Source organism: Lissotriton vulgaris, chromosome 3_1, assembly GCF_964263255.1.
Source record: "Lissotriton vulgaris chromosome 3_1, aLisVul1.2, whole genome shotgun sequence".
Taxonomy (NCBI): domain Eukaryota; kingdom Metazoa; phylum Chordata; class Amphibia; order Caudata; family Salamandridae; genus Lissotriton; species Lissotriton vulgaris.
Genome location: NC_141689.1, coordinates 871,000,585 through 871,012,882, shown reverse-complemented (window position 1 = coordinate 871,012,882; position 12,298 = coordinate 871,000,585). Strand labels below are relative to the sequence as shown.

At 45.6% G+C, this 12,298-nt stretch overlaps 1 protein-coding gene across 1 annotated transcript; it reads left to right on the top strand.

Annotated features, from left to right (window-relative positions):
* Positions 1-2,549: 2,549 nt before the first annotated feature.
* On the top strand, positions 2,550-8,571 carry LOC147727142 (procathepsin L-like). The gene is made up of 8 exons (XM_086961192.1): positions 2,550-2,604; positions 3,355-3,490; positions 4,929-5,051; positions 5,203-5,355; positions 5,631-5,855; positions 7,175-7,343; positions 7,425-7,542; positions 8,190-8,571. Exons 2-8 carry the CDS (start codon positions 3,368-3,370, stop codon positions 8,287-8,289), a joined length of 1,011 nt encoding a protein of 336 aa, XP_086817318.1. The 5' UTR covers positions 2,550-2,604; positions 3,355-3,367; the 3' UTR covers positions 8,290-8,571.
* The last annotated feature ends 3,727 nt before the right edge of the window (positions 8,572-12,298 follow it).

Genomic DNA, 12,298 nt, shown 5'->3' with positions numbered 1-12,298 from the left:
CATTGCTCTCAGTGACTGTCGTGCTAGGAGCAGGTGTGGGGTACCCTTGACATAGGCTCCCCTTCTCCCCATGAGGAACAGCAGGTGGCTGCCAGAGTGCCAGCATTCACGTGGGCCAAACCCGCTTGTCCCCACTGTTGTGTTGTGGGCCCTTGGACCACATGCTACGCAAATGGGTGACACAGACTTATAGGTGGGGTACATGGAACTGGTCCAAGGCACGTGAGCCCGCCCCTTTTATTATCAGGCCCACCTCACTCTGTGACTCTGTCTGATGGGTGTAGGTTAAAGGTCAGCCTCAAGGAGTGGCTGTTAACACATTCCTTGGCATAACACTAGACCGAGTGCAGCAGGACTCAACACGGGTGTTAAGTAGCAAGGTTTGGGGGGTGGAGCTGGGCTCTAAAAATGGGCCTCTGCTCAGTGCCTCAGACTGTAATTTGATCCAATCACTTCCAAACCAAACCCTGAGAGTTCAGTACATTATTTCCTTGCGATGTTACCAGGCAGTTTACAAGCTCCCAAAAAAATATGTATCAACAAGTGCAGATTTCAAACTCCAGCGTGATAACATGCGCCAGAATAAACAAAGGGTTCAGGTTAAAAAAAACATAAGCTGGTGTGTCTGCTTTCAGAGGTGCTCGAAACTGCTTCCGCTGCAGGGCTCGGACGTGTCGAGGGTCACACACACCCAGCTGCCTTTGTCTCCGGCCAGCGTCTGTACGTGGGGGCGGGGCCATCGTGTTATCTAACTGACTTGGTCTTATAAAACATTTACCATTTAGAAACACCTAATGGGGCGTAAAACAAGAGATTGTTGCTTTTCTATGGTTCGGCACGCAGAGTGAAGGGCTAATTCAGAAGGGGACGAATTAACATAGCGAATATCTCTTTCACAAATAGAGAAGACCGCCAAGCATGCTTACAAAACCGCCTCCAAGCAGTTTAGCCTCGCCTTGTTTGTGTTTTGAGCAAAACAAGTGTCAGCCTTGCATCGTGACTTTTGCATCGTATACATGAAACTTATAATCCTCAATGATTTAACGATGTTTTTTAATGAATTAGCCCTACCGAAAACATCTGCGAATAATTGGCCCTTGTCGTTTGTTTTGACCCTTCTCGCAGCCCCCATCTCTCCCTTCCAGAAGTTTATTGTCAACTCTATAGAGTTTACAAAGAATAAAGTATTCTTTCCACGTATTGTTGTTCCAAGCAGGGCTCGGCTGCCACAAAGAAGTGTGACAGCCTCACTGTTTGATGTATTTTTCGTTAGGGACGAGATGAACCTTCATTTGTTTACAAGGTATCTCCGTTGGACAACCCTGCTGCTGTTTACGCATGTTCCTGACATGTGAAGCGCGCGCTCACTTCCCATCCTCCCTGACGAAGAGCCGGATCCCCCACACTGCCTGGCGAGCTCTGCTGTTTTCATGGCACACGTGCCTCTCCATACTTCCTTCCTCTTCGGAAACGCGGGTTTCAGGAGTCTTTCTTGTGTGAGGAGAAGTGCCGGGGACGACGTCACGCGAGGGCAGAATAGTGAACACTGATAATCGGCACAATGACTGCATAACCTACTTACGGCGCTAGTCATACGGGTAGCCTTAGAAGCCATTCATAGTCGTGCCTCTCCCCAAAACATTAAGGGACTTATTTACGAGCCCTTGCGCCACATTTGCGTCACTTTTAACATGGGAAAAGTGACGCAAAAGTGGCGCAAGGGGCTTGAACGTAAGCCCCACAAGTAAATATGCACATTTTAAGCTCATCCCCTTACATGAAACTTTTACTCCACAGCTGATAAAGCCTACAGTGAAATGGGCTATTATTCGGTGTAAGTAAATAGCTACTTGTGTATCGGGTCTGGGAGGAAGAAGCATTGCTGTTACAGTTGCAACGAGGGTCTTCTTACTTGGAAACGCTGGTCCACCTTAAACTCTTAACATGCCATTTACTGTGCTGAATTTAATTGCGGTAATATTTTGGGCACAGCGAGTATGTTTTTTTCTCACGGTATGGCAAAACCTCGTGAGGATCACTTTCGGAAATTATTTATTTATTTATTGTTAAACAAGAATACATATTTTCACCAGAAAAAAAATCTCCTGCTTCCGCCTTTACATGTGTTTTTGACATTTCTCCAACCTGCCGACTTTTTTTCTGCCCTCTCCTTGAGGGTAGTTTGCATCGTTCAGGGCAGTGCGAAATGCCTCGGGCGCCCTCCCCGTGGGGAGTTATAGCTTTTTATTGGGATGACCGGAAGTCAGCCAGTATCGCGTGACCTCCTTCTGGTGCTGTGGTAGGTTCTAGCGCTTCGTGTTCTTTGGGGTACAGCTTGTTGACTCTGAGGTACCTTGGTATTTCCCCCACCCGCGTCGCGTGCCTACCCCCCATCCTCCCCCTTGCACAGAGGCAGCCGAAGGTGCGGAGTCACGCGCTCGCAGATCATATGACTCGTCGCCCCGCCTCAGCCAATCCGGATGCGCGGTCCAGAGCCTCGAGCGCAGGGCTGTGAATGCAGCATAAAAGGGCCTGAGAGGGGAGAGCTGGAGCACAAAGCAACCCAAAACAAGAAAGCAAGGAGCCGGCGAGCGAGCGGAGAAGGTGAGCCAGGCCTCTGTCCCCTCGGCGTGGGACTCGCTGGGATTGTGCGCTTTGCTTCGCTGCGTGCCCCTGCTCTGGGTGCTCCAGTGTTTTCTGCTCGTCCTTACCAGTTGCTGCGGGTGGGCTGACCGCCCCGTCCCCTTGGTTCCAGAGACTCTCTTGCTGGGCGGAGCTGTGTGGCATTCCTCTGGGGGTTGTTTTCTTGCCCAAGGAGCGGCGCTCAGGTCAACGGTTCAAGCTGCAGTGAAACGCGCCCCAGCCACCCAACCCTGTACTCTCCAGTTAAAATGTACATGCATCGGCCTCCGAGTAGAGCGGTCTTTCTACTGCTGGTCCATAATGGGGTGCAAATACCACTTCAAATGTTTCTGACAAGCCCTGGTTTCCACCACTGAGACGCCTTTATCTGGGGCGACGCTCACTCGCAGCGTGAACTGGAGCGAGAAATGTGATCAATTTTTAAAACGTACACATTAGAGTTGGGTGGTTGGGATTCAGTGTTAGTTTGGGGGTCGCGTGTGGTTTTTTGGGGGTTCATTGGTGCTGAAGTGACCTTCCTTAAGACAACTTGCCTCTCTGTGGAAGAACCACATTTACGATCTTCAGCCCTGACTCCGCATTTTGTTATCCCGATCTGGCCTTCCTTCATGTTCCTGGCCCCACATCCTGGGTTTGTCTGCCGCTCGATTTCTTTCCTGTCCGTTTCCTCTAGTCTCCATTTTTCATCTGCTTTCGTGTCTTCACTTCCAGGTGTTGCATAACCATGAAGCTGTACGTCAGTGTCTGCCTGTTCCTCTCCGCCGCCTATGCAGCTCCAGGAACGGACCCTGCACTGGACTCTCACTGGGAACTGTGGAAGACATGGCACGGAAAATCCTACCACCCGGTGAGTCCGCCTGGAAAGGGCCAGCACAAAACTTCCCCTTTGGTACACAATCTGTCGAGGCGGATCCTCGAAATTGTAGAACTGCAATAAACACAATGTTGCGGGTGCACTGCTAATCGAATTTATAGAACCCGGCATTCCGTGATACCCCCAGATTGTTCTCGATTTCTCCCCAACCAACCCATTGGTTTGTATTCGGTAACTTTGTTTCAACTCACTCTGGTCATTGATCCGACGCCTGTGAACATAGTTGGTTCTACGTAGCTGTTTAAACAAGTTGTAATGTTAACCCACATGGGTGTAAACGGGTGGCTCGTGGGCCGAGAATTAGACACAGTTGTCAGTGATTTAACTCTGGCTAGTCCCTGCCCTGCCGGGATGCGGCAGGCCAAGGGTTAACCTTTCCATGAAGTAGCATTTCAGTCACGAGTCTCAGCAATGTTGGTTTAAAAGTTGTAGGTGTCTTATTACAACTTACCACGAACTGTCCTTAGGTGTTAGTGTTGCTTCCTACGGAGCAGGTGTGCGTGATAGTTCATTAGTGAGTTTAAGGTACTGCGGTGTGACTGGGTGAGGTGGGTGAAGATCCCTGACTGGGCGGTGGGTGAGGTGGCCTAACGTTCTGTGGGAATGTGGATATCCCGGGGGATCTTGCCTGGCATGTTTGACCTGATGGAAGTTGGTAAAGCGTAACATGCTATTACTTCTGCTTAGGCTTGTTTTTTTTTTTAAAATATAAATTAAGGTGCGTTTTGCGTTCATTTTCCAGCGTGACTTATAAATCGCTCTAAAAGTGTCATGCCAAGCCACGTGAAAGTATCAGGATTTTATTAATGTTTTTAAATCGCAAAAGCAACCTTATGTCACAATCATGGTTTCTAGTGTGGTAACTTTTTCAAATAAACATGTTTTCCTTCTTGGTACTAGTGGGCGCTGTATTCCTGGCGTTGGCTCTTTATTACAATCTGCTGTTGGCCAAAAATGGACTGCATTGTCGCACATCAGGGTTGTGTGCAGCTGTTTTATGGGCGCATGTGTGTTGGTGCTTGGACGAGTCTTGCTCGTTTGTTTCTGCTTCTCATGTAGAGAAAACATGAGCATCCTGGCTAAACTCGGGGGGAACCTTCTGCTGCAGAAAGTTACTTATCTAATGTTTGTCTCGACCCCCCCCCCCCCCCCCCACCTTCTGCTGGACTCCGTCTGTAATCTGAGACCACGTGTATTATCTATTATAAATTGTTTAAACTGAGCTCATGGGCGGTGCTTAGTAGCTGGTAACCGGAAGAATGGCTTTTCTGTTTTTTACTCTCCCAGTGTTAGTGAGGCGGCTTTAGATTTGGTTTCATCTACAAGGTTTTGAAATGGCAGTAGTCGGAGCGCTAATCTAGTAGACAGACCTGTAAATGTGAACTTCTAATTTAGTCTTTTTCTGCTTCAGAGTACAGAAGGCTGGCGCAGGATGGTGTGGGAGAAAAACCTGAAAATGATTGAAATGCATAACCTGGACTACACTTTTGGGAAGCACACTTTCCGTCTGGGGATGAACCAGTTTGGTGATATGGTAAGTTGACGAGTCTGTTTGGCAGAGGGAACCTCATACCACTGTCTGCCACGGAAAGCTGCTGGGCGGGATTTATTGCCTGGACATCCGAGCACATTACACAGCCTGGCAACCTGTTATCAATGGACTAATGTACAGTTTTCTTTTCCAGCCAACAGAGGAATTCCAGCAACTTATGAATGGCTACAAACACAAGCCTGAAAGGAAGTTCAGGGGGTCCACGTTTCTGGCGCCAAACTTCTTCACCGCTCCCAAATCTGTAGACTGGAGAGAGCATGGTTACGTGACACCTGTCAAAGACCAGGTAATGCACAAATGTGCGGTGACTCTGACCGTGTGTGTGACACTGTTATCGTGCATGAAGTATCACACACGTCAGTGTGACACTAGTCCTAGACCCGTCTTGAGTTTGTCTGCCTGAGCTTTGTCGTTTTTCAGGCTGCACCTCTAGCAAAGGTGCATTTTCCACAAGGACATTTTAATGTTTGGATAACGAACTCCTGTAAGGTGACTTGTTACGGATTTGCTGCAAGTGTGCTCTGCAGAATAGTTGAAAGATTATTATGTTTTCAATTCCAGGGGTCTTGTGGATCCTGCTGGGCTTTCAGCACCACTGGGGCACTTGAAGGTCAGAACTTCAAAAAGACTGGCACCCTTGTTTCTCTCAGCGAACAGAACCTTGTAGACTGCTCCCGGCCTGAAGGAAACCAGGGTTGCAACGGTGGCCTTATGGACCAGGCTTTCCAGTATGTGCTGGACAACAAGGGCATCGATTCCGAGGACTCCTATCCTTATGTTGGAAAGGTGAGATGGAATTACATTTACTGTTCCTGTGGCTTGATAAACCTGCATGTGGCTAAGTGGTTGGGGGTGGTGGTGCCTTTGTATCATAGCTGCTTTACAGTTGCACATTTCCTTATACAATTGCTGACCACAACATATGCGCATGGAACTCCTGCCGTTCACAAATAATCCATGCCATAGTGCAGATTAGGTATTCAAATAAACTAATGGTGGTACCCTTCGTGCCACACGTACACTGGTTTCCATTCTATAGAAATACCCGTTTGTCCTCGTAACATGGCATCTTGTGCACGCTCACCCCAAGTTTACATTTCTTATGGGTGAACAATCCCTTTTAATATCTTAAATGTTTGTCACAAGGCTTCATGTCTGTACCCTATATCCACTATCAGCCTTGCCTGTTTGAAGCCCTTAACGCCTTTCTGTTTGGGCGATGCTATCTATCTTGTATGTTAATGTGGTCTCGTATGCTCTGCTTCAGACGCATCTCATTGTCACTCCGGTTTCCTTTGGTACAACATGGCTGTGCACCCATGAGATGTAAATAAAATCACTCCTGCTATTGTCGTCCCCTAGTGTTTAAATCACTATACTAGTTTAAGCACAAAAAGGTGAAGTGGTGGTTGTTTTCAGGATGATTGTTTGCAGTAAGTCTAACTACTGGTACTTCAGGGTAATATTCCAACCATTCTTTTGCACACCATGCAACCTATGGGTTGGGACCAGCTCAGTCACTGTGGAGCCAAGCTACACTATTCAAGATGCTCACATCTGTCTTGATTTCCTTGTGTTCTAGTTCAGAGGAGCTGGCTTGGCAATTTGGGGGTGGACTGTCCTATTGGAGCTGGACCAAGTCTAATTTTCATATGGCTGTCTGATCTGGAGTGGGATGGTGGGGTGAAGGAACAATTCATTGAAAGGTTATCCCAAGTCATAACCAGTGATTGGACTTGTTACTGTTTAACTTGCAACAAGTCCCCTACTACAGCAGGTTAGAAGTAATCTACCTACTAACCTAACGATAGCCTGTAGACTTGGTTTGAGAAACTACACTGGTAAGAAGAGCAACTCCTGTTGAAGGAGAGGCACACCACAGGCACAATCTAGCACTCAGAAATCCAAATGGTGGTGGGTGCCTCAGATGATCATGAGGCTTCATCCCTGTCAGACTTCTAGTCCAACCATTCACATCCATGGCATTTTTCATCTTGTACCTCTTTTGTTATTTAGTTGCTTCCTGAGACCCAAGTCTGTGTTGTAGTTAGACTCTCTGTATGTTGTGGTGGTTCTCTAAGTGCCTCTTTATGCTCCATCCTCAGGATGACCAGGAGTGCAAATACGATCCTCAGTACAACTCTGCCAATGACACCGGCTTCACCGACATCGAGAGCGGCAACGAGAAGGATCTGATGAAAGCGGTGGCCTCCATTGGTCCCGTCTCTGTGGCCATTGACGCAGGGCACCAGTCCTTCCAGTTTTACCAGTCTGGTAAGTTGGGCAGCCTGGTCTGCTGAGTCTTCTGCCTGTAGTGCTGTCTGCGTGTCTTGACCGGGCCTCTCCTCCTTGCAGGGATCTACGTTGAGCCGGAGTGCAGCAGTCAAGACCTGGACCACGGGGTGCTGGTGGTGGGGTACGGGTTCGAGGAATCCGACGAAGATGGCAAGAAGTTTTGGATTGTGAAGAACAGGTATGCAGGGAGATGCACTGTAACTGCCTCGGGTGCAGTTTTGAGCTTTATCTTTGCTTTGGGCATCTTGCATGTCTTGGTGAACTGGCAACGCTAGGGTGCAGCTTTCGAAGCGCATTGCTGGGAGTGGGCTGGCATCCTACGCAGCACTCAGTACAGAATGCTCTGCAGGGGAGAAACGTGCGCAGATCGTTCTGGAAGTCCTTACGTAAGGGAAGTGTATGACGTCATCGAACCATGGCGCAGGTGGCTTGCATGTTCACCGTCGTTCTTGAGTGACTAGCAAAACGCATCCCTTTTGTGTGGCGACGTAGAGCTTTGTTATCAAATGTGCTGACTTAGCCTAAATAGATTTTTGGGCATTATGGGTAATAGCCTGTATGTGATGTCAGTCGTGTGCCACCACCGTTCAGCCTTATACTCTAGATAAACCCATCGCTTAAACTGTCGCTCCCAACTCACAGCTATTGGAGAAAAAAAATTATCTTCATAGCCAACTGGGTGCCAGTACATACTCCTGTAAGGCTCGGTTCTACGAGATAACTAGTCCTGTACATGTCACTAAACTAGCTGCTTTGACCCGCGCCTCGCATAGGGCCCACACCACCTCAGACTTCGACCTGTAACTCTTCTCCTTTTCTTTTCAGCTGGAACGAGACTTGGGGCAACAAAGGTTACATCTACATGGCCAAAGACAAGAACAACCAGTGCGGCGTTGCAACTGCAGCAAGCTACCCACTAGTGTGAACAAGACTTTACTGGAGTGACTGGACCATTGCTGCAAGGCTAGAGTCCTCCGGATTTTAATTTAGTTACCTGTATAGCCTTTTATTCAAGGATGGTGTCTTAACCCACCTGGTTAATTCACGGAAAGGACTTCAGTGCCCAGTGCCACTTAATGTTGCCCTGCAACACACTTGTAAATTTCCAGTTAATCACTGGCTGCTATTGTTTACAAATTTTAATGTTTTTATTTGATTTATTGCACAACCTTTTTATGTAAGGTGAATAAATGTGATTTTTAGTTTACTTCGTGTCCTCGTATCCAGTCATCTGACTCAGATAAGTGTTCATTGGATTTTGAAGTATTTCTGCTCCCCACCCCTCAATCTAGCCATTTCAATTGAGTGGCAGGTAATTACCTTGCAAGTAGGGCTGATGGCATCGGGGTTATTTAAAGTGATAATATAGATATATAGATCTATTTGTGGCGATTTCGCAGTGCTGTTTGTCAGGGGTTTTGCAGTTTGCACAACTTAATCCACATCAATTATTCATTCTGGGACAAACATTCACATTTGTCTTTCAGCTGGTCTTGAGTTCTGCTTTAAGAGTTAACTGGCTGAATAAGTCTGTAGCATATTCTTATCCGGGCCACTGCTTGATCATCTCTGATCAGAAGCCAAAGAATTTCCTCTTGAAGTGTTTGGTATACATCTCCCTGTGGTGATTGGTGAAAACAGTACAGCGTAAGCCACTCGTATGGTGCTTAATGTGTGCAGACAGGGCTAGGGCATTTTTTTTTGGGGGGGGGGGGGGCGGTCAGACTAAAGCAAAGATTCGAAAGAATCCTGCATGGGTGGAGACAAGTGTTTTCTTTGGTAGTAAAGCACTAGGTGTAATCCACACCAGGTAGCCTTGGTGTTTGGCAGCACCGGAAGTAGGCTCTCCGTAAGAGCTTTGGGCCCTGTAGCTTTTTACAATTAACTGCACTGCAGTGGATGGTCCTATTACATGCAGGTCATTGGAGTCTGATTGGGTGACCAACCAGCTTTTTATAGACTAACCATTTTCCCTGTTTGCTGCTAGTGGGTGAATGGTGCACTTTGCTATACTAAAACACCTCATTATTTTTCAGGTAACTGTAGAGTAATCGGTTTGCATAAGTGAGTTCTTACAAGAATACTACGGACTTGCATATTTGGAGACCTAGAGGTGATGAGAATGTGAGGTTACTAAAAGCAGAATATAATTAGTAAATATCAAAAACTTGTTCGTCACCACTATAGAGTCTTCAATTAAACTGGGAGTTGCACCTGTCCTTTGCACCAAGGGTTCTAATGCGAGAGCACAGAAACGTGTTGCACATGCATAAGGTTTGTGGGAAAGTCCTGTAAGATGCTTAGATTTCCTTCCATAGTGATTGTCTGGAGCTGTAGAGTAGCTCATCGGTGTTGGAATGTTTATGTATACCTTTCAGACTGTGGTACCCATATTACACCTCTTTGTGCACACACTTCTGTGCTATTCAGTAAGGACTGGTGCAGTATGTCTTTGGTTTCATTTAGAAGCCCACTTCACCATATGGAACTTTAGTGGGTCATGTGTACATTCCAGTTGCTCATTGGGAGTACTTGCTGCCCTAATGTTGATGATCCTAGATTTAATCTTAAAATCGACTTAAATGCTTCCCATGTTAAGGTTTTAAAATTCTGTTCCATCCTATTATGTTGGGAATTTCTTGATTCTTATCTGAACCTCTTGAGTGTATATATAGTGTGTGTAGTATCGAACCTCCATTTCTATATGGAAGTGTCCCTGCCATATCTGAACATAAAGTGGAGCATGATCATATATTGTGATCAATTTCTGTAATTTATAGCAGCAATGAGTCTCTTGCTAATAGTCTATGCAGGGGTCTCTTAAAGATTGGTAGACTGAAGAGATAGTTGTACTTCTCGTACTTCAAATTTGCCTCTGCTGGACTTCTTGAGATTTGCAGCACTCGTTGTTGGAATCGGGATTCTGTTCGCAGCCCTAGCTGCCAGGAGACCTAACATTCCCGTGGTCATTTAGCTCTTTTCCAAGGAGCGGAGGTGTTGAGTCTAAAGGTGGGCTGATGCTAACAGAACTGACTGCATTGTGCTCCCTCTATTTAAACTTGTTTTCCCCACCCAGTGTAGCTCAAAAAATGAGTTCACAAATGAGGGTTTAATCACTGCAGTATTTCAAAAAGGACTTCAATTTGTTTAAAATATAATCTTCTTAAAAATGTAGACAAAACATTGACTTAATACTGCCCCGTAAGAGAACTGCTAGACCGTTTTCTTAAGGGTGGTTAAGTCTTGCATCAGTTAATGTGGCCATCTTCGCTGTCGTAATTAGCATTAAAATAGTTCACCTTAGCACTAGGTGGCCTCCAACGAAGGAGCCATTTTCTCTACTCCTCCTTGTGAGCCAAACCTCCCTGCCTCTGTTTCCGTTACTGCCAGCCTGTCTGCCTGTAAAACCACGGAAATGTCCACGATACTTTCTTGTGCGAATCTCAACAATAATACATCCTGTTAATCTCTAATGGCTTCTATAATTGAAATGCTGCCATCGGCCCTATTCATTGTGATTCCTTAATAAAAGGTATTTTTCTTGACTATAAAAAAGAACATGGTGTAGTTTAAATATTGGCTTCTGAAATGGGTGTGGAAGGTTTAGGAATGTTTGCTGTCTGTTGACTGCACAAATAAGGCGGCTGGGTTCAGTGTTGCTCATTGACTCTTGCATGGGTTAAGCAGCCTTTTTAAATAGTTCAATTTAAGCCGTTTTCTAAAAAGCAGATCGTTTGGATTACTGTCTGGGACGGAAACTGTCTTAGTCAGGGACACCCCAGCCCCATGTCTGTCTTGATTATACTTAGCTCTTTTCTGTTACATGAGTGCCATGGGGATTTCCTCTGCACATTTTGAAGTTTTTTCCTTCAAAAATGAGTTTTGCAATTTCTGGTAGAAGTTTTTTTTCGCCTTAAGTAGATTTTACAAAATGTTTTAATTATTTTCGAGCGACTTGTAGTCTCTCTTCTTCAATTAGACTTTGGATTTGTTCTTAGATTCTGCCGAATCGCTGCAGTGCTCTTGTAATGAGCTTTTCTCCCACAATACTCTTCAGAAGAAACCTGACTCCTATTTTTGCTTATCAATGGACCTAGTTGTGGCTTGTTTACAAAATCTTAAAATGCATCACGCTTCTGAATTCGAGTATTCTTCTAGAGGTCGAAGGTAGTACTCTTTGATATTCATTAGGATAGGGAACAGACTGTAGTTTCATGGGGTTTGTGTTTGGGGTGTTGTACCCCACCCTAATAAATATATTCTCTAGTAAATAGTTGGGCACAGGTGTTTTCAGTCTGCTGTAGTGAGGTTTGTTGGGTTTCAACTAGGATTTTTGCATGCGCACACAGATAAACCTACACTCCTCTGTTTTGAAGTGCCTAAAACTGTTAATTCTACAATATATTGCTTTTAGTACCCCTAACAGTCCCCACTGCTCCCTCTGTCCAGTGCCCCTTTAGCACCCTCATGCCCTGCAATTTAACAGTGTATTTTACCATGCTATGCCAGCGTGAGTTTAAGGGAATTTGAAGCTGGAATACCCATCCCCATCTTACTGACCTAATTACACCCATGGGAGCATATATTTGAGCTCAGTGCGCCAGATCTTTACTTTGTATCCTCGCTGATGTGTGTTTATAGTAAAATGCCTTTCTAAACTTAGGCACCAGCAGTTGAGCTGTTGCTTAATGCAGTTGATATTTTCAATTCTTACTGTCCAAATCTAATATTTTTTTTACACAGCGGACCTCCTCTGACTTCTTTAGGGCTGCCAAATCAAAAATACAAAACATATGGTATTCCTTAAACAAGAAATTTGCTAATGTTGAAAAGGATCATCCTGCATAATTAAATTACCAACAATTTAAGGACTGCTTACTTACGAGAAACGATTTAGACCGTTCTTTTGTAAAAAAAAAAAGGGCTGGAAAAAC

Bases quoted from the DNA above. Each gene is read 5' to 3' on its own strand.
- LOC147727142 (XM_086961192.1), top strand. From the start codon at position 3,368: ATGAAGCTGTACGTCAGTGTCTGCCTGTTCCTCTCCGCCGCCTATGCA. The intron at 5,356-5,630 runs GTAATGCACAAA...TTTCAATTCCAG, and splicing joins TGACACCTGTCAAAGACCAG to GGGTCTTGTGGATCCTGCTG. The intron at 7,344-7,424 runs GTAAGTTGGGCA...TCCTCCTTGCAG, and splicing joins CTTCCAGTTTTACCAGTCTG to GGATCTACGTTGAGCCGGAG.